The sequence below is a fragment of the Rhinolophus sinicus genome, chromosome 17 (assembly GCF_057876585.1).
Source record: "Rhinolophus sinicus isolate RSI-liver-muscle chromosome 17, RSI-T2T, whole genome shotgun sequence".
NCBI classification, from domain to species: Eukaryota; Metazoa; Chordata; class Mammalia; order Chiroptera; family Rhinolophidae; genus Rhinolophus; species Rhinolophus sinicus.
The window spans coordinates 72,810,522-72,835,070 of NC_142517.1; the positions used below are offsets into that span (position 1 = coordinate 72,810,522).

At 36.4% G+C, this 24,549-nt stretch overlaps 1 protein-coding gene across 1 annotated transcript; it reads right to left on the bottom strand.

Moving 5' to 3' along the window:
- Positions 1 to 3,565: 3,565 nt before the first annotated feature.
- On the bottom strand, positions 3,566 to 23,862 carry C17H3orf85 (chromosome 17 C3orf85 homolog). The gene is made up of 4 exons (XM_088793980.1): positions 23,789 to 23,862; positions 23,637 to 23,689; positions 5,397 to 5,530; positions 3,566 to 3,974 (listed from the first exon to the last, which is right to left on the bottom strand). Exons 2-4 carry the CDS (start codon positions 23,683 to 23,685, stop codon positions 3,885 to 3,887), a joined length of 273 nt encoding a protein of 90 aa, XP_088650106.1. The 5' UTR covers positions 23,686 to 23,689; positions 23,789 to 23,862; the 3' UTR covers positions 3,566 to 3,884.
- Between the last annotated feature and the right edge of the window lie 687 nt (positions 23,863 to 24,549).

Sequence of the window (24,549 nt, forward strand, 5' to 3'; positions counted from 1 at the left end):
ACTGAATAGCTACCACTTCCTGCTCAGCTTTGTGGAAGATACCACTAGATTTTTGCGTAAATTATTTTGCATAGACCTAGGTTGTTTTGTTGCTTTTTTTTTTCTTTCTTCTGATATTATATAAATTTCCAGGAATTTCTCATGGAATGATGTTTGGATAAGAAAACTTTCCAAGCTTGTTTGATTAGATAACCACTTAATTGCAGAATTGCTTCTCAGTGTTACCTAAATCAAAATCAACTTGACAGCTAACTTACAATTTTACATTATTAGGAGCCTACAATCCACTTAACTTCTTTCTTCTTTCTTGTACTGTACTGAAAAAAATGAATGAATTAAAGTCCTTTCTTTTTCTCCATTCTACGTTGCTCCAATCACAGCTATGTAAGTGTGTGTGTATGTGTGTGTGTGTGTGTGTGTGTATGTGTGTGTGTGTGAGTGTGTGTGTGTAGACAATCTAAACAATTTAAAATAGGTTGTAATGTTTAATCTTATGTATCAACTTGGCTGGGCTACTGTGTCCAGGTATGTGATCAAATAGTATTCTGGATATTTCTGTGATGGTGCTTTTACATAAGAATAACATTTAAATTAGTGGACTTTGAATAAAGCAGATTGTCCTTGATAATGTTGGTGGGCCTCATCCAATCAGTTGAAGGCCTGAATAGAACAAAAGACTGACCTCCCGCAAGCACTAGTGGAGGGTGCCAGCAAATAGCCTTAGGACTTGAACTGTAATGTTGACTCTTTCCTGGTTCTTTATCCTGTTGGCCTTTGGACTTGAGCTTCAACGTCAGTTCTTCTCTGGTCTCCAGCCTACCCAGTTTTTGGACTTGCCAGCCTCCATGATTGCCTGAGTCAATTTCTTAAAATAAATCGGTTTCTATATATGTGCACATCATATTGATTATGACTCTCTGGAAATCCTGAACAATACACAGGTACTCTCTAACTTTATATTAAATAATCTAAGAGTAGAACTTTGTGGTAGTAAAATGGTTATTATTGTTGAAACTCTGAAGATATGTTTTGTCACGTCGAGCACTATAAGAGCAGCGGGAAGCGACAAAGGCGGCACAAGGTTAAGAAAGACAGTAGACAAGAGTAGATGCAAGTGGGGCCAAGGGACTCAAGTCTCAAGGACTGAGCCCCAAATTGGGCCAACACATTAGCTTTTATTAGTTAGGTGTGGAAGTAAAAGAAGTAAAGCTTGTCAATCTCAAGATCTGTGAATCCCATACATTACAATAGGAAACTGATTTAAGCCAATCAACCTTGCCTGCAGACAGCTGAACCATAAGTCCCAGGATAAGTACTTCCCCAAGGGACAAAACCTTTATGCATATGAATAGATGGAGAGCACATCATTGAGTCACTTCCCCTGCAGGTTGTGGGAGGGAATGCAGCCACAGAGGCAGAGGCTCTCCTTAGCCGGAGGAAGGTGGGGGGCTGTGTCCACCTCTATTGACCCCGCGAGTTCCCCACGTGGCTGTGTCTGGCTTGGGTTGCCCGCCACCCCGTGGGGGAATCTTACCTGTCATTGACTAACCAGCCATCTTTTTGGGGCTAAACAGGGAGACATAAGGTCTAAGCACAAAGGTGAAGCAAAGTGCCTGAAAGGATCTGTCTCACAGACTCTCCTTTGTTTAGGGGCAGGTATGAGGAGACAGACGGGTAGGCTGCTGCGTGGCAACAATGTTTATGTATAATCTCAGACGTAGTTCTTAATGCAGAGCCAAATGATTCATCTTCCTTTCTTTCGTCCATTTAGCTGTATCTGATTTTTAAAAATCAATGTCTATACATATTGAAAATGGGTAACAGACCACAATAAATTTCACATTAGCCTCAAATTTTTTGCTGAAAACATTTCTAAGGGGTGAGCTAAGAAATGAGGAATACTGAGTAGCTGCCAGTGTCCACTTGGAGAAGAAAGTGCTGGGCCAAAGTCTTTACAGAGCAGCTTTTTGGCATCTGATTTTACTGATATACCTGCTACTGAAAAAGTGCTTAAGACTATTGTAAGAACACATCAAACCAACTATGGTCTTGGTTTTAAAACCACTAAACTGGGGCCAGCCCAGTGGCTCAGGTGGTTAGAGCTCCATGCTCCTAACTCCGAAGGCTGCCAGTTTGATTCCCACATGGGCCAGTAGGCTCTCAACCACAAGGTTGACCGTTCAACTCCCACAAGGGATGGTGGGCTGCGCCTCCTGCAACTAGAAAACGGCAACTGGACCTGGAGCTGAGCTGCGCCCTCCACAACTAAGACTGAAAGGACAACAACTTGAAGCTGAATGGGCACCCTCCACAGCTAAGATTGAAAGGACAACAACTTGACTTGGAAAAAAGGACTGGAAGTACACACTGTTCCCCAATAAAGTCCTGTTAAAACAAAACAAAACACTAAACTGTTGTCTGTGTCTATGAGTTTTTGTTTGTCTATTTACCAAAATATGTCCCCCCAGAGAACAATTGACCTAGAACTATAGAAAGAAATATGCTTTTGAAGATAAAAATTCTACTTATGCGTGATTTTTTTTGGGGGGGTTCAATCTTGGTGATTGGTTATATCATCTCCTCAGTATTTCTCAAACTAGAGTACTGAAGTGGTATTCCATAGACATATGGAACACTACAGGGTAAGTTTAGTCTACTTTTCTTTAGAGTTAATTTTTCAGTTTAATGAAAAAGATTAATAAATGTTCCTGGCCATTAAGTTAAATCTGTTATTTCATATTGAAATAAACATTAATAGTATATTATGGACCATAATATAAAACTTGCATAAATTTTATAAAATTTCTAAGGAAATTTGCACTTATATAGATGGGTGGCTTTCAGTGGGTTCCTAGTCACCATCTACTCCCTAACATAAGTTAAGAATTTATTTTTTGCTGCCCTCAGCAATACACCTTTGGTGCAAAAAGTTTCAAAATCATGGTCTTAAAATAGACTGGCTTTATTTATTTTAAAAAAATTTTTATTAAATGTATTGTGGTGATGTTTGTTAGTTAAATTATATGGGTTTCAATTGTATAATTCTATAATACATCATCTATATATTGCATCATGTGTTCACCACCTAGAGTCAGCTTTTCTTCCATCACCATATATTTGACCCCCTTTACCCTCTTCTACCACCAATCCTCCCCCCTTACCTTCTGGTGACCACTAAACTGTTGTCAGTATCTGAGTTTTTGTTTACTTGTCTTGTTCATTTGTTGCTTTCAGATTTATATCCCACAAATGAGTGAAATTATATGGTTCTCGACTTTTTATGTCTGCCTTATTTCACTTAGCATGATAATCTCAAGGTCCACCCATGTAGTCACAAATGGCAATATTTCATCTTTTTCTTATGGTCAAGTAATATTCCATTGTATATATGTTCTTCTTTATCTAATCATTTATCAATGGACAGTGGTTATTTCCATGTCTTGCCCTGGGTTTAGACAGTGAAAAGTATTGTAGAAAAGAGGAGAAGACCGATTCCATTTAAGAGATACCTGTTCCTACAATTAAAAAATGAACTAACAAAGAACAGCCAATAGATAGCATGAGCTATGAACAAAAAGTTTTAATGACACTATTTTTTGTTTTTTATTTTCTTTTCCCATAAAAGCCCCATTTTGGTAAATGTTAGCTCTATAGTCTTTTGTTATTTTAGTTCATTTTATCTACCATTTATGGAGAACTTCTAATTCTAGGTCTATACATAGATTTTTATATTTACTCCTTTCAACAGCTCATGAGATAGACGTAATAAATAATTTAGTAAATGACATGTGTTTTCCTTCGGGTCTCCAAAGTCCGTGGTTTTGGTATATTGCCATGCTGACTCGCATGTTTTTTGTTCGCCTACTATAATCAGCAAAGCATATTTACTGGGCAGTAGGCATGTCAGAGGTAAAGGTATTCATATTCAAATAATATTGTGCTGTCGTTTTCAAAGCAGTCCATGTTTCACAAGCCTGCAACAAAAGGAAACTCAAGTCATGATCTCTGAGTGCAGAACACATGTTGTATCAATTATTCTGATTATCATATAGATATTCCTAAAAGATTGAGAGAAATAAAATGGAAAATAATACTAATTAAGGTTTGGTTTCCACACTTTTAGTTGGTTTCCACACTTTTAGTGATCTGTTTACTTCAATGCTGAAATTTTTTTGCATTATTTGTGGTGCCACAGTATGAAGCGAAGTAGAATCTTATTACATTGCAGTATCTGTCAGTTGATCACAGCACTGGTCTACAATTATAGTCAGGAGTATACTTGAAGATCTTAATATTCCAGTCTATATAATTATTTAATTTGCCGAATAAACAAATGGCTTGCTTTACTACCTCTAAATTATGCCTGTTAGAGAGAAACAGGCATAAAACTAGATGCATTATTCAAGCTGGTGGTTTTCATCAGCAAATGCTAAACAGAACCAAGCTAATCCTGGTAGACCGGTTAAAACTCAACTATGTGGAGTAAGGAGAGGCCCCAGGCCCCAGGAAAACAATGACATTCAATTTTTCAATGACTTTTTACAACCCTCATGCTTGGTGGCAGTAAGAGCCTAATACATATGCAAAGAAAGAACAAATCACTGAAGGAATTAATTAATTAATTTGTTATATATCTTGTTTTTCTAAATTGCTAAGTTGTAAGGGAGAAATCATGACTGATTGAAATCCTCAGATAATTCTGTAATTTCATTTGTCCTTGAATTTCAATATCTTTTATCAAGAAGGTAAACATGGAATAAAACTGGCTAACGCAAGTTTTTTTCTTTATTTCTCTTGGAGTGAGAATACAAATGAATAGAAAAATGTACAAAAGGCAAGTAGATGAAGAAATGACATTAAAGGCTTGGATAATTATCACAGAGGGAAGTTAGCTGCTGAACAACTGAGAGGGAACTAAAACGTAACTACAATCATCCATCCATCCACCTCCCCAAACATGTAATAATTTACTGAGACTCGACTACATAACAGTTATTTTGGTAGCTCCTGAGAATAATTATTTTGATGGATAAGACATACACCGCATTTGTAAGGAGATAGGGAGGTTGGGTGCATGACACATATAGCTCCAGTATGACATTTTTTGAGCTATTCACATATAAACTGCATACAAAGGGGAGAGAAAAAGGAAGAACATATGCTTCCTGGAAAAAAAGAAAAAGCTTCAGAAAGAAAGGAATATTTGACCTTAGTCTTGAAGGAGGAGGTGGAGTTTTCTGATGAAAGACACTTTATGGAGAGGAAAGGGTAGGTATAGCTCACGGCAGATTGAGAGGAAAAATCAGGGCTAGGCTGGTGGTATGTGAATGCCAGCTGATGTGATGTCTATTTAAAAAGATAGATGGTTAAAGGTCATTTGTTTCTCATTCAAATACCTGATCAGCCAGTGTGTTTTCCCATAGATTCGGATTGTGAGCTGGGTCCCAGTAATCCTGCAAATATATGTGTCTTTTGAGATGTAGAAACTGGTTTGCTGGGTCCTCCAACAAAAATGGTGCTCCTAATGCTCCTGTAATTCAGAGTTCAAGAGCACAGCATCTTTTAGGCCAACAGTTTACATCAGTATTTCCTCTTAAAGAGACACAGCTGTGGTCTTTAGAAGGATGGATGCATGAGAAGGAAACCCTGGCTTGAGGGAGGTGGCTATTCCTTAGCCCTTTGCCACCATCGTAGTGTTACCACCCTATGTGCACTGTATGTTGTATACAGCATGAAAGCCAGTGCTGTGTGGTGGGTGGAAAAGATTTTCAGAGCTTCTGTACATGCATGGGAGCCCACAGACCTGGATTCAAATTCCAGCTCTGTCACTTTTTTTTGCAAGTTGCTTAATTTCTCTGAGCTCTATTTCCTTCTATGTAAAGAGGTATAATAATAACAACAACAACACAGTAACAAAATAACATTGCATTACTGTAAGGACTGGCTAAATTAATGGATATAAACCATCTAGCTCAAACATGGCAGTCAACAATATTATTCTTGTTTTCTTAGCTTTCTGAAATAGAATATATCTTTCAGTTTGAAGTAGAGACTGCCCCCAAATCTGGCACTGTAGTTAAAATCATTAGTATTGCTAGAGACATCATTAAATCAACAGGCTTGCATTTTCTATCTCCATTTCACTCAAGGATTAAGGAAAAAAAAATTGGTTTTAAGAAGTCCAGACTTCTTTAGGATCTTAAAATTATAACAGTCTATAATGTGTTTTCATTCCTAATAATTATGTCCGGAGTTATAACTTGAATCAATATAAAGGAAAACACATTCCTGACCTATATGTGATAATAATATGATCTGTTATTGCTTGTGATAAAGAAGCATTTATTACAAATCTACTACAAGTAACGTTATGTTAGGCACTCTACAGCTTCAGCATTAACAGGCCCCTGTTGACCAATACTCTGTATGGACCAGGGTCACAATGAGCTCTGAAATATGAAACCTCTCCTCTAAAGGGGATGAAGGGTCCAGCATATGAAACAAAACAAGTCAACACGGGATTTGATTGTGCTCAGGGCATTTTGCAGAAGATGGTGTTATTGAGCACTGGGGCACAAGCAAACATGTTCATGGTAAGGACAATTGCTTAACCTATTCCTTGAAGAAAAGATTAAATTAGCCTGATAGGAGAAGGGGCAAGACTTTTAATTTTAAGATGGAGGAATGATGAGAGCAAAAGTCATAAGGAATCTATAAGACCAATGTCTGAAAACAAATATTAACAATATTAGTTAATATTTATTGAGCATGGTACTAAATACATTACCTGAATTACCTTATTTAATGCAAAAAAACATAAGAAGTAGCACAGTCAATCATTTTACTTTTGCAGACATGGAAACTAAGTCACAGAAAAGTTAAAAAATATGTTCAAGGCCACACAGCTAGTAGGAGGGAGAGATAGAATTCTCCCTTCAGAGCCAGTGCACTATATTAGACAGGAATACTTGGGGTCAGATAACAGCAACAACAACCACCACAACAAAAGTCTTATGCATTTATAGAAAAAAAGGAAACAGTCATTACTTACACATTGCCTAGGATCGCATGCTTTTCTAAGCTTGGCCTTGAGCTCTAAGCAGAGTTGTAGTTATTAGCTCATTAGTTCAGTTTAATTTGTCAATCCAGTAAGCTCTAGTTCTAAATGAGTACCTATTGAGAATGAACAGCCTCCCTGGATATTGTACATCAATCAGGACACTTCTGGGTTCAAAACATTGTACTACTAATCGAGGATTGAAAAATGACTCAGACATAGTCTCCATTTAAAAAAAGTTAGCAATTGTATTTATTCAATGATTTAAAAATAAAAGACAAATGTCCACTTCAGAACATATTAGTAACAGATGCCAGAAGTTATACTGGCCTGCTGCTATGGAATCTAATTCAATACAATCAAACCAGAATGGCTGTGGAAGCCATTCTCTAAGATTGTCTCTAAAGAACACTCATTGCCTTCTGATATTTATATCCTTTGTGGCCTCTTCTCTCACTGAGTAGCGATGACCTGTGTAACCAAGGATACCATGCATATGACAGTGTATGATTGCTGTTACTAGGACATAAAGTATATTATGCCTTCTGCTTTGCCCCTCTTTTGGGTCAATTGCTCCAAGGGAAGGACACTCAAGCAGCGCTGAGGGAGAGGTCCACATGTCAAGGAACTAAAACCTTCTACCAACAATCATGTAAGTGAGATCCCTGGGAACCTGATGCTTACTCTCCAGTCAGGTCTTCAGATACCACAGCCCCACTAACATCTTTAACTGCAACCTCATGACAGATCCTAAGTCAGAATCATCGACCTATGCTACTCCCAAATTCTTGATCCTCAGAAACTGTGAAATAATACCTGTTTATTGTTTTAAGCTGTTAAGATTTGGGGAAATTAATTATGCCATAGTAGACAACGAGTACAATGTATTAAAAACACTTACTAATATCAAGGAAACTGCTACTCACCAGACTTGAGAATAGGATGACGCAAGTGAGGTCAGTAGGGCATACAATGTAAGAAGGAACTCACTCTCAGGCTTACACAAATTTTGTGCCCTAAGACCTCCACTTCCCTCACCCTAGTCCCTGCTCTGATAATCACCATTGCATGGAAAAATAAACAGCAAACAAAAATAACCCTTGTCAAGTAAAAGCTAAAATAAATGAATGGGACTATATCAAACTTAAAAGCTTCTGCACTGCAAAAGAAACCATTGACAAAATAAAGAGACAACCAACTGAATGGGAGAGGATTTTTGCAAACAGTGCCTCTGATAAGGGACTAATATCCAAAATATACAAGGAACTCATGAAACTCAACAACAAAAAAACAAACAACCCAATTGAAAAATGGGCAGACGACCTGAAGAGACATTTCTCCAAAGAGGACATACAAATGGCAAACGGACATATGAAAAAATGCTCAACATCACTAATCATCACAGAAATGCAAATAAAAATCACAATGAGATATCACCTCACTCCAGTTAGAATGGCTATCATCAACAAGACAAATAGTAACAAGTGTTGGAGAGGCTGTGGAGAAAAAGGAACCCTCATACACTGCTGGTGGGAATGCAGATTGGTGCAGCCGCTATGGAAGGCAGTGTGGAGGTTCCTCAAAAAATTACAAATAGAATTCCATATGACCCAGCAACCTGTCTCCTGGGTATCTACCCAAAAAATCTGAAAACATTTATCCATAAAGACACATGTGCTCCAATGTTCATTGCAGCTTTGTTTACGGTGGCCAAGACATGGAAACAACCAAAATGTCCTTCGATAGATGAATGGATAAAGAAGTTGTGGTATATATACACAATGGAATACTATTTGGTGGTAAGAAAAGATGAAATAGGACCATTTGTGACAACATGGATGGATCTTGAGATTATAATGCTAAGTGAAATAAGTCAGACAGAAAAAGCAGAGAAGCATATGATTTCACTGATATGTGGTATACAAACCAAAAACAACAAAAGAACAAGACAAACAAATGAGAAACAAAAACTCATAGACACAGACAATAGTTTAGTGGTTAAGAGGGTAAGGGGGGTGGGGGTTGGGAGATGAGGGTAAGGGGGATCAAATATATGGTGATGGAAGCAAAACTGACTCTGGGTGGTGAACACACAATGTGATTTATAGATGATGTGATACAGAATTGTACACCTGAAATCTATGTAACTTTACTAACAATTGTCACCCCAATAAACTTCAATTGAAAAAAAAATAACCCTTGTCACTAAGGAACTCACATAGGAGTTCATAAATAATTATAAGAAGACATATTGTGACTAGACCATCCAAAAGGAGAGTCATAAATTATGATATTGGCACGGACGCCTCACAGAGAAATTGGTTTTGAGCTGAGCATCAAAGTATATGTAAGGTTTCCACAGTGAGGAGGAAGGGAGCGGCAGCAAAGAGCCTGTATTCCAAGGTGAAGGAGACTGGAAAGCCCAGAAACAGTGCAAGGTAAGACTCAGGTTCAGTGACCCTCACTTTGCCAAAAGTACCATTGTGGTATAGATGTGTCAAAGATAATACTGGAAAGACGAGCTGGAGCTTGATGTTGAAAGATTATTACTGTCTTACCAAGGAGTTTGGACTTTATTCTGTAAATAATTATCATTTCTGAACCAGAAAATGACAGGATGTACTTTGAAATTTTTTGTTTTATTGTGATAAAATATATATAACATAAAACTTACCATTTTAGCCATAACCATTTTTAAGTGTTCAATTCTATGGCATCAAGTACATTCACAATACGGTGCAGCCATCACCACTATCTCCAGAACTTTTTCATTGTCTCAGATAGAAATTCTGCACTCTTTAAATAATAACTCCCTTTATCCTCTCCCCAGCCCCTGGTAACCACCATTTATTATCTGTCCCTATGAATTTCCTTATTCTAGGTACCTTATATAGGAGGAATCATGTAATAATTTGACCATTGTTGTCTAAATTATTTCACTTAGTATAATATCTTCAAGGTTTATGAATGTTGTAGCATATGGTGCATTTCATTCCTTTTTAAGGCTGAATAATGTTTTGCATGTATATGCCAACATTTTGTTTATCCATTCACAGATTTTCTTTTGAAAACTTCTTTGGCAGTGGTGTGGAGGGTAGATGGTAAAAGGAAGAGAATTGAGGGAGAGAAACAAGGTCAGAGGCTCTTTGAATAGTCCATATGAGAGATAAGAAGGAACTGAATCAGATGCGTGGCAGAGGGATGGGATTGGAAGACAGGATGGATTTGGAGGAAATAGGGAACTTTCATTCATTTGGGCTGACTAGTGTGGACGGACCAGCACTAAAGTGTTGGTTCTAGCTGAAATGTTTTAATAGGTGGCTTTTCAGATTTCTCCTCATTCCCTTGGAAGAAAAGGTGTTATACAGTGTTCCATATTTAATGTGTATTTATTCTGTTTTAAAAAAACACGCTTTTTTGTTTTTTATTTTATTTTTTTTTAAAGGGAAATTACTAGATAAAGTAGATCCAATGACATCAATATCGAATGAATATTTCTAAATAAATTATGCTTGGAATATAATTTACAGCTGGATAAAGCAAGGATAGTAATTCTTAAGATAGTGCTACTTGAAATCATCCAAAAGTAAAACCAGTATTCTGCACCATCATTATCCTGGCGCATTGTACAATCACTATGAAAAAACTGTTATTACATAAATCGTGGCCAAGAAGCATGCTTTAAAATATAAGCCCTAACTATTTTAAACTCTAATAATTCTGTCTTTTGTAAATCTTCTATTTTTTTTTTTTTTTTTTGCTCATGGAAAATGTTTCACTGATACAATCTCCTCCAGCTCCGACTCCCACCCCCCAGAACAAAGCTCTTACCTCAGCATTATGCGCCCAACAGGCATCCAATAAATATTAATTGATGGTGATAATAACATAACCCAGGAGAGAGACAGAAAGTAGTATTTATTGTCCTGCTTTACAAATGAGAAAATTGACACATGGAGATGAAATGACTTACTCAAGGTCACATAGTAAGTCAATGGCAGGGCTGGAAATAAAAATGTAAGTAATGTAGGAGGGCATGCTATTATCCTCTCTGCTTCAGAAATTTCTCCTCCCTTTTTCATTCTGTCTGATCAACCTTGAAAGTTAGTGAGAGCAAGATCACAGTTTTGTGTTTGTACGTTTATATAATATATAATACAGTTGGGGCTTGAAAACTGAACCCTGACTTTTACTACTTTGTTGACTTTTAAATGGCAGGGTTTTTATTTGTTTGTTTGTTTTTAATGTGGGCAATATTAGCCAGATAATGATTATAAAGATAAAAACTTTATAATCATAAGCTTTAAAAAGATTTTTCTCTTTATTTCCAACTCCCTGCATAACCTTCTTCCTTTCATTTTGCATTATAGTCAATTTTAATAAGAACTGTCAAGCTTAGTTCTGCTATCTAAATCTTTCTAGGGTATTCTCTGCAGAAAATTCTATACAATAGAAATAAGGCAGACACTTCAGAGTATGGGGATATTCAAGATCACACCTCTATTTACACAAGCCAAGATGGATCAGAGATCCAAAATTTTATCCTGGCTCAGGCAGTGACTAGTTAGTCACCAAGCCACTTAAAAAAAAAAAAATAGTGGGGTGACAATAGTTAGTACAATTACATAGGTTTCAAGTGTACAATTCTGTAATACATCATCTATATATCACATTGTGTGCTCACCACCCAGAGTCAGTTTTCTTTCCATCACCATATATTTGATCTTTTTTACCCTCATCTACCACCTTCTACTCCCTTATCCTCTGGTAACCACTAAACTGTTGTCTGTGTCTATGAGTTTTTATTTCTTTGTCTTGTTCCTTTGTTGCTTTCAGTTTTGTATCCCATATATGAGTGAAATTGTGGTTCTTGAATGTTTCTGTCTGATTTATTTCACTCAGCATAGTAATATCAAGTTCCATCCGTTTTGTCGCAAATGGCACTATTTCATCTTTTCTTATGGCAGAGTAGTATTCTGTGTATATATACCAGATCTTCTTTATCCAATCATCTATCGAGGGACACTTAGGTTATTTCCATGTCTTGGCCACTGTAAATAATGCTGCAGTGAACATCGGAGTACATATATCTTTAGGGATAGATGTTTTCAGATTTTGGGGGAAGATACCCAGAAGAGGGATTGCTGGGTCGTATGGTAATTGTATTCTTAATTTTTTGAGGAACCTCCATACTGTTTTCCATAGCAGCTGTACCAGTATACATTGCCCCAATAATGTATGAGGGTCTTTTTTCTCCACAGCCTCTCCAACACTTGTTATTTGCCTTGTTGATGATGGCCATTCTAACAGAAGTGAGGTGATATCTCATTGTGGTTTTGATTTGCATTTCCCTAATAGCTAGTGAAGTTGAACATCTTTTCATATATCTGTTGACCGTTTGTATGTTTTCTTGGGAGAAGTGTCTGTTCAAGTCCTCTGCCCATTTTTTAATTCAATTGTTTTGTCTTTTTTTTTTTTTTTTGTGGAGTTGTATGCGTTCCTTATATATTTTGGATATTAGCCCATTATTGGAGGTGTTTTTAAATGTCTTCTCCGATTCAGTTGCTTTCCTCTTTATTTTGACGACGGTTTCTTTTGCTGTGCAAAAGCTTTTTAGTTTGATATAGTCCCATTTATTCATTTTAGCTTTTATATCCCCTGCCTTTGAGGTCAAATTCATAAAATGCTCTTTGAACCCAAGGTCCATAAGTTTAGTACTTATGCTCTTTCTTCTATGCAGTTTATTGTTTCAGGTCTTATGTTTAGGTTTTTGATCCATTTTGAGTTAATTTTTGTACATGGTGACAGATAGCAGTCTAGTTTCATTCTTTTACACATGGCTTTCCAATTTTTCCAACACCATTTATTGAAGAGGCTGTCTTTTCTTAATTGTATGTTTTTGGCTTCTTTGTTGAAAATTATCTGTCTATATTTATGTGGGTTTATTTCTGGGTTCTCAGTTCTATTCCACTGGTCTGTGTCTTGTTTTCTGTCAGTAAGATACTGTTTTGATTATTGTTGCCCTGTAGTACAAGCTGAAGTCAGGGAGTATGATACCTCGAGCCTTACTCTTTTTTCCTTAGGATTGCTTTGGCTATTTAGCATTTTTTGTTGTTCCATACAAATCTGATATTTTTAAATTCTATTTCTTTAAGAAAATGCCATTGGGATTTCGATGGGGATTGCATTAACTCTGTATATTGCTTTGGGTAATATGGCCATTTTACCTATGTTGATGCTTCCAATCCATGAACACAGAATATCTTTCCATTTCTTTGTGTCTTCTTCAATCTCTTTTAAAAATGTCTTAGTTTTCAGTGTAGATGTTCTTCAGATCCTCTCTTAAGTTTATACCTAGGTATTTTATTCTTTTTGTTGCAATTGCAAAAGAGATTGTGTTTTTTAAATTTCTTTTTCTGAAATTCCATTGTTAGCATATAGGAATGAAATATATATATATATATATATTTTCCGTTTTTATATGTGTGGTAGAATACACATATCATAAAATTTACCATTTAAACCATTGTGAGTTCAGTGGTATGCAATGGATTTTTTTTTTTTTTTTAAATATGGTTCCTGCATTCCAGAATGTACCTCTTTTTTTTGTTTTTTTAGATTTTATTTGGGAAGGGGAACAGGACTTTATTGGGGAACAGTGTGTACTTCCAGGACTTTTTTCCAAGTCAAGTTGTTGTCCTTTCAGTCTTAGTTGTGGAGGGTGCAGCTCAGCTCCAGGTCCAGTTGCCATTGCTATTTGCAAGGGGTGCAGCCCACCATCCCTTGCGGGAGTCGAACCGGCAACCTTGTGGTTGAGAGCTCACTGCCCCATTTGGGAATTGAACCAGCAGCCTTCGGAGTTAGGAGCATGGATCTCCAACCGCCTGAGACACACGGCCGGCCCATGCAATGAATTTTTGTACATTGATTTTATAGCCGGCAACTTTACTATATTCATTTACTGTTTCTAATAGCTTTTCGGTGGAGTCTTTAGGCTTTTTTATATACAGCATCATGTCAGCTGCAAAAAGTGACAATTTAACTTCCTTCATTCCCAATTTGGATGCCTTTTATTTCTTTCTCTTGCCTGATTGCTCTGGCTAGAACTTCCACTACTATGTTGAATAATAGTGGTGATAGGGGACAACCCTGTCTAGTTCCTGAATGTAGGCTTCAGTTTTTCACTGTTAATTATGATATTAGCTGAGGGTTTGTTATATATGGCCTTTATTATGTTGAGGTATTTTCCTTCTATACCCATTTTATTAAGTGTTTTAATCACAAATGGATCACAAATGCTTTTACTGCATCTATTGATATAATCATATGATTTTTATCCTTTATTTTGTTTATGTGGTGTATCATATTGATCAATTTGTTTATGTTGACCCATCCTTGTGCCCCTGGGATGAGCCCCACTTGGTCGTGATGTATAATCTTTTTAATGCATTGTTGTATTTGATTTGCTAGAATTTTGTTTAGGATTTTTGCATCTGTGCTCATCAGAGATATTGTTCTGTAATTTTCTTTTTTTGTATTCTCCTTACCAGGTTTTGGTATCAGGGTAATGTTGGCCTCATAAAATGAATTAGGAAATATTGCCTATTCTTCAATTTTTTGGAAAAATTTGAATGGTATTTAGATCCTCTTTGAATGTTTGGTAGAATTCACTAGTGAAGGCATCTGGTCCTGGACTTTTGCTTTTAGGAAGGTTTTGGATGACTGATTCAATTTTCTTACTGCTGATTGGTCTATTTAGATATTCCAGTTCTTCGTGATTCAGTTTATGAAGGCTTTATGTTTCTAAGAACTTGTCCATTTCTTCTACATTATTAAATTTGGTGGCATATGGTATTCTTGGATGATCCTTTGTATTTCTGTAATATCCATGGTAACTTCTCTTTCATTTCTAATTTTGTTTATTAGTGTTGTTTCCCTTTTGATCTTAGCAAGTCTCACCAAGGATTTGTCAATTTTATTAATCTTTTCAAAAAAGCTCTTTATTGCATTATTTTTTTAAATTCTCTTTTTGTTCTCTATTTCATTACTTCTGCTCTGATTTTTATTATTTCCTTCCTTCTGCTGACTTTGAGTTTCATTTGTTCTTCTTTTGCAAGTTCTTTAAGGTATAATGTTAGGTTATTTATCTGGGGTTTTCTTCTTTCTTGAGGTAGGCCTATAATTATGTAATTTTCCTTCTTATTACTGCTTTCACTGCATCCCAATAATTTTGATAGGATGTATTTTCATTCTCATTTAGTTCTATGTATTTTTTTATTTCTCCTTTTATTTCTTCTTTGACCCAGTCGTTCTTTAAAAACGTTGTTTAATCTCAACATATTTCTGGTTTTTCCTGCCTTCTTTTTTCAGTTGATATCCAATTTTATAACCTTGCGATCGGAGAATATGCTTGGTATGATTTCAGTCTTCTTAAATTTACATGTCCCTACATATGGTCTATCCCTGAGAATGTTCTGTGTATACTAGAAAAGAATGTATAGTCTGGTGTTCTAGGATGAAGTACTCTATAAATATCCATTAGGTTCATTTGATTTAATGTGTCATTTGGGGCTGGTATTTTCCTACTTATTTTCTGTTTGGATGACTATTCATAGCTGTCAGTGATGTATTTTGGTCCCCTGACATAACTGTGTTGTTGTCAGTTTTTTTCCTTTATTTCTGTTGGTAGTTGCTTTGTATAATTTGGTGCTCCCTGATTAGGGGCATATATATTGACAAGTGTTATGTCTTCTTGTCTTATTGTCCTCTTTATCATTATGAAATGTCCATTTTTGTCTCTTGTTACCATTTTTAATCCTGAAGTCTGTTTCATCTGATATAAGCATGGCTACACCCACTTTTCTCTGGATGCCTTTTACTTGGAGTATTGATTTCCACCCTTTCACTTTGAGTCTGTATATGTCCTTCTAGCTGAGATGTGTCTAGTGGAGGCAGCAATGACTGGGTTTTGTTTTTGGCCCAATCTGGTACTCTGTGCCTTTTTATTGGTAAATTCAGACTGTTTACTTTTAGGATGATTATTGATATATGAGGATTTCCCATTTCCATTTTGTCTTTTGTTTTCTGGTATTTTGGTGTGACCATTGTTTCTTTCCCTTTCTGTTATTCTCTTTTATTTTAGTGTGGTGGTATTCTATGAGTTTTTCCTCTGTTTCTTCTTTTTGTATGTTATAAATCTCAGTTCTGGATTTTTTTTTGAGTGGTTACCATTAAGTTTATGTACAAGAAAGTTTCATATATAGAGTAGTCCTTCTTCTTCAGCATGGTTCTTATCTCCATTCCCCTTTGCAAATTCAGACCTTTGCTCTCTTCCCTTTTATGTTTTTGTTGTCACAAGTTATCCCTACTTATGCTGTGAGTTGATTTCTGAGTTGTAGTAGCAAGTTGTCTTTTTCCTTTTTGCTTTTTAAATGTTTTTATCTTCTCCACCTTTTATGTTATGTTTAAGTGTATAGTGCCCTAGTTTGTGTAGGGGCTGCCATTTCCTGCGTCTGTCTGTCTCTTCGTAATACTACTCATGGTTTTGTATTCTTTTGATTTTTTGTTTCAGGTCAAATAGCCTCCTTCTGTATTTCCTGTAATGCAGGTCATGTGTTAGAAAATTCCCTCAGCTTTTGTATGTCTGGAAAGGTCCCTATTCCTCCTTCATATCTAAAGGATATCTTTGCTGGATATATTATTCTTGGCTGATAATTTCTCTCTTTCAATATTTTGAATATTTGATTCCATTCCCTCCTGGCTTGTAGGGTTTCTGCTGAAAAATCTGATGACAGTCTAATGGGCTTTCCCTTATAGGTTACTGCTTTTCTTTCTGGCTGCCTTCAGAATTCTTTCTTTGTCATTAATTTTTGATAGTTTCAATACAATGTGCCTTTGAGAAGGCCTGTTTGGACTGAGGTAATTAGGTATTCTGTTTGCTTCTTGGATTCGAGGATCCAGTTCTTTCCATAGGTTTGGGAACTTCTCATTGACTATTTGTTTGAATAGACTCTCTCTTTCCTTCTTCCTCTCTTCTCCTTCTAGTATACCCATTATTCTTATGTTGCTCTTTCTGATGGGGTCAGAAAGTTCTCGTAGAGCTCTTTCATTTCTCTGAACTCTCAAGTCTCTCTTTTAATCTGTCTGTGTCATTTCCAGATTTCTGTCTTCAATATCACTAATTCTTTCTTCCATCTGGTCAGCTCAATTATCTAAGCTGGCTATTTCATTCTTCATTTCTTTTTCTTTTTATTTTTTTTTATTGGGGAATATTAGGGAACAGTATGTTTTTCCAGGATGTCAAGCCATTGTTGTTTTCAATCTTGTGGAAGGCACAGCTCAGCTCCAACTTGTTGTTTTCTTTTTTCTTCTTTTTTTCCAAGTCAAGTTGTTGTCCTTTCAATCTCAGTTGTGGAGGGTTCTGTTCAGCTTCAAGTTGTTGTTCTTTCAGTCTTAGTTGTGGAGGGCACAGCTCAGCTCCAGGTCCAGTTGCCGTTGCTAGTTGTAGGGGGCACAGCCCACCATCCCTTGCGGGAGTCGAACCGGCAACCTTGTGGTTGAGAGGATGCGCTCCAACCAACTGAGCCATCCAGGAGCTCAGCGGCAGCTCAGCTCAAGGTGCCGTGTTCAACCTTAGTTGCAGGGGGCAGAGCCCACCATCCCTTGCGGGACTCGAGGAGTTGAACTGGCAACCTTGTGGTTGAGAGCCCACTGGCCCATGTGGGAATCAAACCGGCAGCCTTCGGAGTTAGGAGCACGGAGCTCTAACCGCCTGAGCCACCGGGCCGGCCCCATTCTTCATTTCTTAACAAACCATTTCTTATTCCTGTACCTCCATATTCTGTTCTATGAAATGAGGCTTCGTTATATGATATCTAAAGTCTCTTCTGGCTCTAACATTTTTAACTGGGATGTATTCATACAAAAATAAATCATTAACTGAAAATTTCTTTGTCTTCATGGTATTATGTCATCAGAAGCATATAGAATATACTAAGTGGGCACAACTACAACTGATAAGGAATTTATGTGCTGAGAAATTCAACATTGAAATGGGCAGAAATAAGTGAAAGAGAAGTCAAAATAGACCTCAACAATAATTGAAGCAAAACAATAAAGATGTATTCACAGTATTCACAAAGAGATGAGTGCCCATCATAGGCTGATGAGCGGTATGGGAGTAATAGAAGCTATATAATTAGAAGTGGAAAGATTCCCTATATTGCCATCACCCACGGAAGGTTGAAAAGAGGCTTTAAATTTGATAGTGGATAAATGACTGAATAGTCTATATACTATGCACATAACCATGAAAATGATGCTTGTGGTAGGAACCTACACACTAGAAAGACCACAAAGCCTAATGTAAAACTTATGTTACTAATGAAAGGGGAGAGTCTGATGGCAGCTTCCTGTTTCCTTCCATGCAGAGGGAGCTCATTTGGAGTAATCCCAGGCCTCTCTTTTTCCCTTTGTATACTCTGATTCTTGAAAGGGGCAGTGCCCCATTTAATTGGTAAATCCAAGTGGCATAACTTGGCTTGTTCAGCTCACTCTTTCTTTTTCCTCTGGAGAGTGAGCTGTCCTTAAAGAGTACAGTTTCTGTTCTGGGTCCACAACCTGCAATTAGATATGAAATTTGCCAAATTCTGGGGTCCAGGCATCAGGTTCTTTATGTACTTACACCGCACTCTATCTTCCAAGTTAGCCTTTCTCCATAATAAAGAAAATGGATTGCCTTCCACAATCATCTTTGGTTTATTTCTCAATTTGATCAAAACTGGGACAAAGAATGGGAGTGCTGTGTGTTGGAAGGTGGCTCAGAGAACCCAACAGTTCTCTTGTCTTAGAGTCTCACTAAGAAACAAAGAAAAAAAAATAGAGCACAGATCAGGGTACTCCTACCTGCAGGAGCTTGTCATCCCTGAACAGCCACGACTATTAATTTCTTCCCTCATGTAACCTTTAAAATCTCTATAATAAACGTGGTGGCATTAAGGGAGGATGGAAGACACAAAATACCTGCCAGGTTCACAGGCTAGGCTTACAGTAGCTCTTTCATTTAGGGGCTAGATGATACCAAGAGTTGGAGTGTCACCTGATACCTGCTACTGGAGAGGGAGAATGATAACTATAATCCTGCCACAAGTTCAGAAATACTTAGGTATGGGAAACTGAAAGAAAGCACTTAGTACTCAATATAATCAATTAGAGAATAACATTTATTATTTACTATTTTTATTGGACTGAGTCTCAGTGTCTGGCCTCAAATTACTATGTCTTTAAAAAGATATGAAATAAGTGCCCAGGCAATTATGTGTGGTACATGAATTAAGTACTAAAATAAAATATAAATGGCTTCTTGGAATTAAGTACAAAAGAGGATCAGGAGAAAAGGATATACAAACATCTTCACAGTATGGTAGCATTTTTAAAGATCTCTCTAAATACAGGAGAAATTTTATAGTTTTGTGAGACCAAAATACTCAAGTTTAGGTTTGTATTGTTTTAGACTTGAATATTTTATTCTTTGTTTTAAACAAATAGTTTTCTCCACAAATAATGAAATAGTTATTTTTTTTCTTTTCTTTTCACTCTAAACTTTAGTCAGTGACCAAAAAATTCATGGTAAACGATAGAATGGATTAATACAATGGATTCTTTCACTTTGCTGTAATTCAGATAAAAATTAGTGAGATAAGAAATTTGGGTTGTGAGAGAAAAAAGAAGTGGCAAATCAAGAAAAGAAATCAAAGGAAGGAGAGAAAAAAGAAGGGAGGTTGCAAAAGGTGAGAAGTCATGGAGAGAAGAAACAAGATAAATAGAGGAAGTAAAACGAATGCAAAGAGGGTTGATAGATATGAACTGGGGAAACAGAAAGACACACCAAACTGTGGGATCAGCTCCCAAGTTCCCATCATCATATTCAACTGTCTGTTAATAAAATGCTTTCGTAACTGAACTTTTAACTCAGGAACTTCGCCTTTATTGATGATACAATTGCTGATGTGTTGAGTACTTTGAAATGTAAACAGAAACCGGTATCACTTGAGTTCAACCTCAATCTGTTTTAACCTGCTCTCAGTACACAAACACACATCCACATTCACGCTCACAGTGTGGCCATGAACTTCCCTGGGATGTTTTTGGAGCTGGCAGATGTCTTATTAGATTTTAATCATGTATGCCGAGAAATTTGTAGCTCATGAAAGACAGCATTTTATGAGATTTAATAGTGAAAACTTCTGGGTCACTGCCTATGTGTGCTGATGGGATTCCCAAATCTAATGCCATGACAAATGATGCCATGTGAGTAGGAAAATAGTTTTTCTACAACATCCAGTATGCTCAATGAATCTAGTCACAGGCAAAGACATTTTTGTGTGTGTGTGTGTCCAGCAAAGTTATTTTCTCACTACCCACTTTCTTCGGAGCATCAAACAACCTGAAGCCAAAGTGAGTAGGTAAAATTAAGAACAAAATCTTATAAAAGAAACCAAAAGTATATCAGGGAATATAGACTTTCCAAAAAATTGCAGGGCTACAGGCCTGACTGAGAAGGACCAGACCTTCTACAGTGGAGGAGGCAAAAAGGGAGGGGATTGGGGGATTGCAGGTGCTGACAAGGTCATGGGATGGAAAATGTGAGCTTCACAGCTCTTGTCAATCAAACCAAACCAAACCAAACCAAACCAAACCAAACCAAACCAAACCAAACCAAACCAAACCAAACCAAACAAACAAAAAACTTCAAGACAAATTGGCCTTAATTATTACTTGGGGCAAAAGACAAGAGCTGGAACTATGCTAGAAAAATAGGCCAAAGGCAGTTTCATTTTCCCCTGTCTAAAACCAGGAGACATACTTGCACATTATAGATATTTCTGATCACAGGGCAACAATAAGGGCCTGAACTTCCAAATTGTTTTACATATGGGTCAACTCAAAGAATTAGTTTACTTAGTGAAACACTTTCCAATATGTGTATTTTTTCATATTTCCCCTTTATGTGAAATGGGGCTGTTTGATTGAGGTGGAACATGTTGAGTTTAGAACTTCTTTTTACCCTCAAGCACAAGTAGGAACTGTCATAGAAAGTTTTTCTTTATATCCTGGTTTGGCTCTATTTCCTCAGATAAAGTCACGTAGCTTGCTAACCCCTGACCTTTTCTTGTGGAACCAATGGCTACAATATTTGCTCTACGACTTTTTCAAGAAATCTTGTTCTGTGCTCTTTTGCCTTTCCCATATCTGCATATCTCACGCCTAACATTGCTTTGCCAGAGGGGACAGTTTTTTTGTGTACTAGAAAGAAGACCTGGATGCAGAATTTGGATGTGAACTGGCATTCACCATTGATTAACTGTGTAGTTTGGTCATTTAACTTCTCTAGGCCTCAGTTTCCTCTTTGCATAATAGGAAACATAATACCTGTATTTAGAGTGATTTTGAGAGTTAAACTAAGGTAATGTATGGAAAGCTCCTGAGACATGATAAAGACTTAAAATAGTAGTAGTAATATTTGCTGTTTTACTACAGGAGAAAGTAATTCTTGACCTAAATCTAAAGAGAGAGTGGTTTTGTTCCCTTTTGTTTTGTAATCAAATCATGACACAGACTTCTAATTCTCTGACCAGAGAACCATCCCTAATGTGTATAAGTTGCTATTTTGAGAAAAATCAATAAAATAATTTGGGACTCTGCTCATAAATTTAATTACTTGAGTAAGGCTCTTCATCATTTTTGGCTTCAGCATTCCCATTAGGACAATGGATAATGAGATCTTTTCCCTATTTACTTCAAATTAAGTTCTAGACAAAAGTAATTTGTTAGACAACTAATCTGTAATGGAGAAAACTTTTTAAAAATAAAAACAAACAAACTTCTAAAAACGGTTGTTTTCTTATGATAAGCAGAAGGGCTCCAGTGAGGTGCTGATAAATAGGCTACTTTCTTATACAAAAAAGGAGGGAAGAGAAGCGAGGCAAGTTGATTCAAGCTATTATTTCGTATTTTAGAGCTATATGATTTAGGAAATGCCCGTTAAGCTAGTTATTAATGTCATGAATGAATTGGGTTCTAAAGACTTCAGTTTCCTCAGCCCACAAGCAATAAAAGCTTCTTTCCTGACATTAAGGCTAGCCCAGCAATGTCAGTGGTCCTCTGTCCTTACGTTCTGATCTCAACTTATTTCGTGAACTTCAATTACATGATTTTATTTATTTATTTATTTGTTTGTTTGTTTATTGAAGTCAAGACAAACCAGTTGTCTTTATGGGTAGACATATTTGTAGTTCAGCTGGAATTGAAGTTAATTCCAACTTGTTTCTGAAGAAAGTTCAAAAAAGTCATTTTGCAGAACTTTTTCCTTTTGCCAAATCTTTTTGATCCTGCAGTGTTCAAAGGTAAATGTGGACCAGATGTAGTGCTTTTAGTCTTGCAGTCATTCACTGTCACCCACTCGAAAGTCAATTGCATGGATCAACAGTCAAGGAAAAGCTTTATGCTGATGGATTATAACCAGCCCGCGACTGCAGTTTGCAGTGTGCCCCTCAGGCACGCACTTGAACTGAGCCAGCCTCACTTTCTCCATCTGACGCTATGGGCTGTAACTTGGTGTGATGATAATTGCTTAAATAACTTGGCTAAGAATTTCTAAATAATTTATTTAAACATGTCCCAAATACAAAGTGTAATATTGATGATTCAAACAATTTATTAAAATTGTTCACAGGTTTAGGAATAAAAAAAGCTAATTTTGCATACACAAACACATATATACGTATCCTCATACATATCTAAATTAATAGTCTCTCTCTATATCTATATCTATGTCTATATCTATATTTATATATATATCTATATATATATGTGTGTGTGTGTGTGTGTACCTCAAGCAAAGTACATAATTTGTTTTCATTGGTCTCAAGTTTATCATCAAAGCAGAAATTTATTCTGACTGAAGCATCTTCATCAGAAGTATTTATAAATTGTAGAGATTTAACTGTGAAAATAATTTATACCTTTGTTAGTATCTTCAGTTTTGGTTACAAGAAAAACAAATGATCACTCAGTTCAATTCAGATATAAGCCACTGAATTACTGGGTCAGTTTGGTAGCAAATCATCTCTGGCCTTCGGTGTCTTGCTTGATCTGTCTTTAAAACACCACTTCTCTGAGCTATTACTTGCCCTAAAGGTTAATGAATTCATATTCTCTTGGCATCTCCACATGATGGTACTATGTAAAGATTACAGTTTCTAAAAGGCATTTAATTTTTTCCTTTGCTTGAGGACACCAGAGCACTTCTTTCGTGGCAGCAGTTATAAGAAATAGACTTCTTAGCAACAATAACATGTTAATATGTTAATACATAATTAGAAATAAAATAATCACACATACAATTAACACTAACATGTTCAAAATTGCGGCATGACACAATAGTTTGGTTTCCTCAGTGCTTTAGAATTTGTCTATGGATAAAGCATGTTTGTTCATTTCTTTAAAAATTCAAAAGGGGTCATTTATCAACCTAGTAGTTATAAAAGACATGATAAATAAAAAAGAAATAGGTTCTTACCTATAAGCAATGTTGAACACAGGGCCACTTGAAGCATTTTGTAGGTCATGATCCTGTTTGAAAATAAAATATTTACTTATTTTAATTCCAATTGAGCAAAGTTTTAGGGCATACTGGATACGTTCCAGGAGTATGAAGTACTTGCTGCATACCTGTAAGCCCTAGGAGCTGCGGCAAGTCAGAGAGCAACTGTTGCTTGAGATTGCTTTTTTATATCGCTCCTGCCTTTTCACCCTTTGGACTTTTTGGACTGACTTTTTACAGACTGTTCTTATATGAGCCATGTATTTATTTATTAATTTGCCATTCACCCAGACTAATGCAATGTAAAAAAGAAAAAAAAAGGTAGAAAACTGTATAACTCAGACATTCTAGTGGGAATATAAAATGATACAGTCACTTTGGAAAACAGTTTGTCAGTTTCTTGTAAATCTGAGTATGCAATGACCATACAAGTCAGTAATTGCACTAGTGGGCATTTATCTCAGAGAAATGAAAACTTACATTCATACAAAAACCTGTACAAGAATGTTCATAGTAGCTCTTTTTTTATTGAAAACAAATGAGTGAATAGTTGTGATGCCTTATGATAATTTTTTTATTAAAGTGTTTTTGGGTGACAATTGTTAGCAAAGTCACATAGATTTCAGGTGTACAATTCTGTAATACATTATCTATATATCACATTGTGTGTTCACCACCAGAGTCAGTTCTCATTTTAAAAAGACAAACTATTAAATAAGTAAGTTTTTTTTGTGTGTGTGTCAGATGTATGAAGACAGTAGATTGAACTGCTAAAGCAGTTAAGAACATCTTATAAGGAAGCTCTGGGCAAGGCCTGTCAAACAATTCAGCAAGATTGTGTGCTCTCCTATATGCTGAAAAAATTTCAGTTCACCTTTTGCTTGTCTAA

Coding starts and splice junctions, on each gene's coding strand:
- C17H3orf85 (XM_088793980.1), bottom strand. CDS start 23,685: ATGACCTACAAAATGCTTCAAGTGGCCCTGTGTTCAACATTGCTTATA. Junction 5,531..23,636: donor GTGTTCAACATTGCTTATAG/GTAAGAACCTAT, acceptor TCTGAATTACAG/GAGCATTAGGAGCACCATTT. Junction 3,975..5,396: donor AAAACACACTGGCTGATCAG/GTATTTGAATGA, acceptor CTTTTGTTGCAG/GCTTGTGAAACATGGACTGC.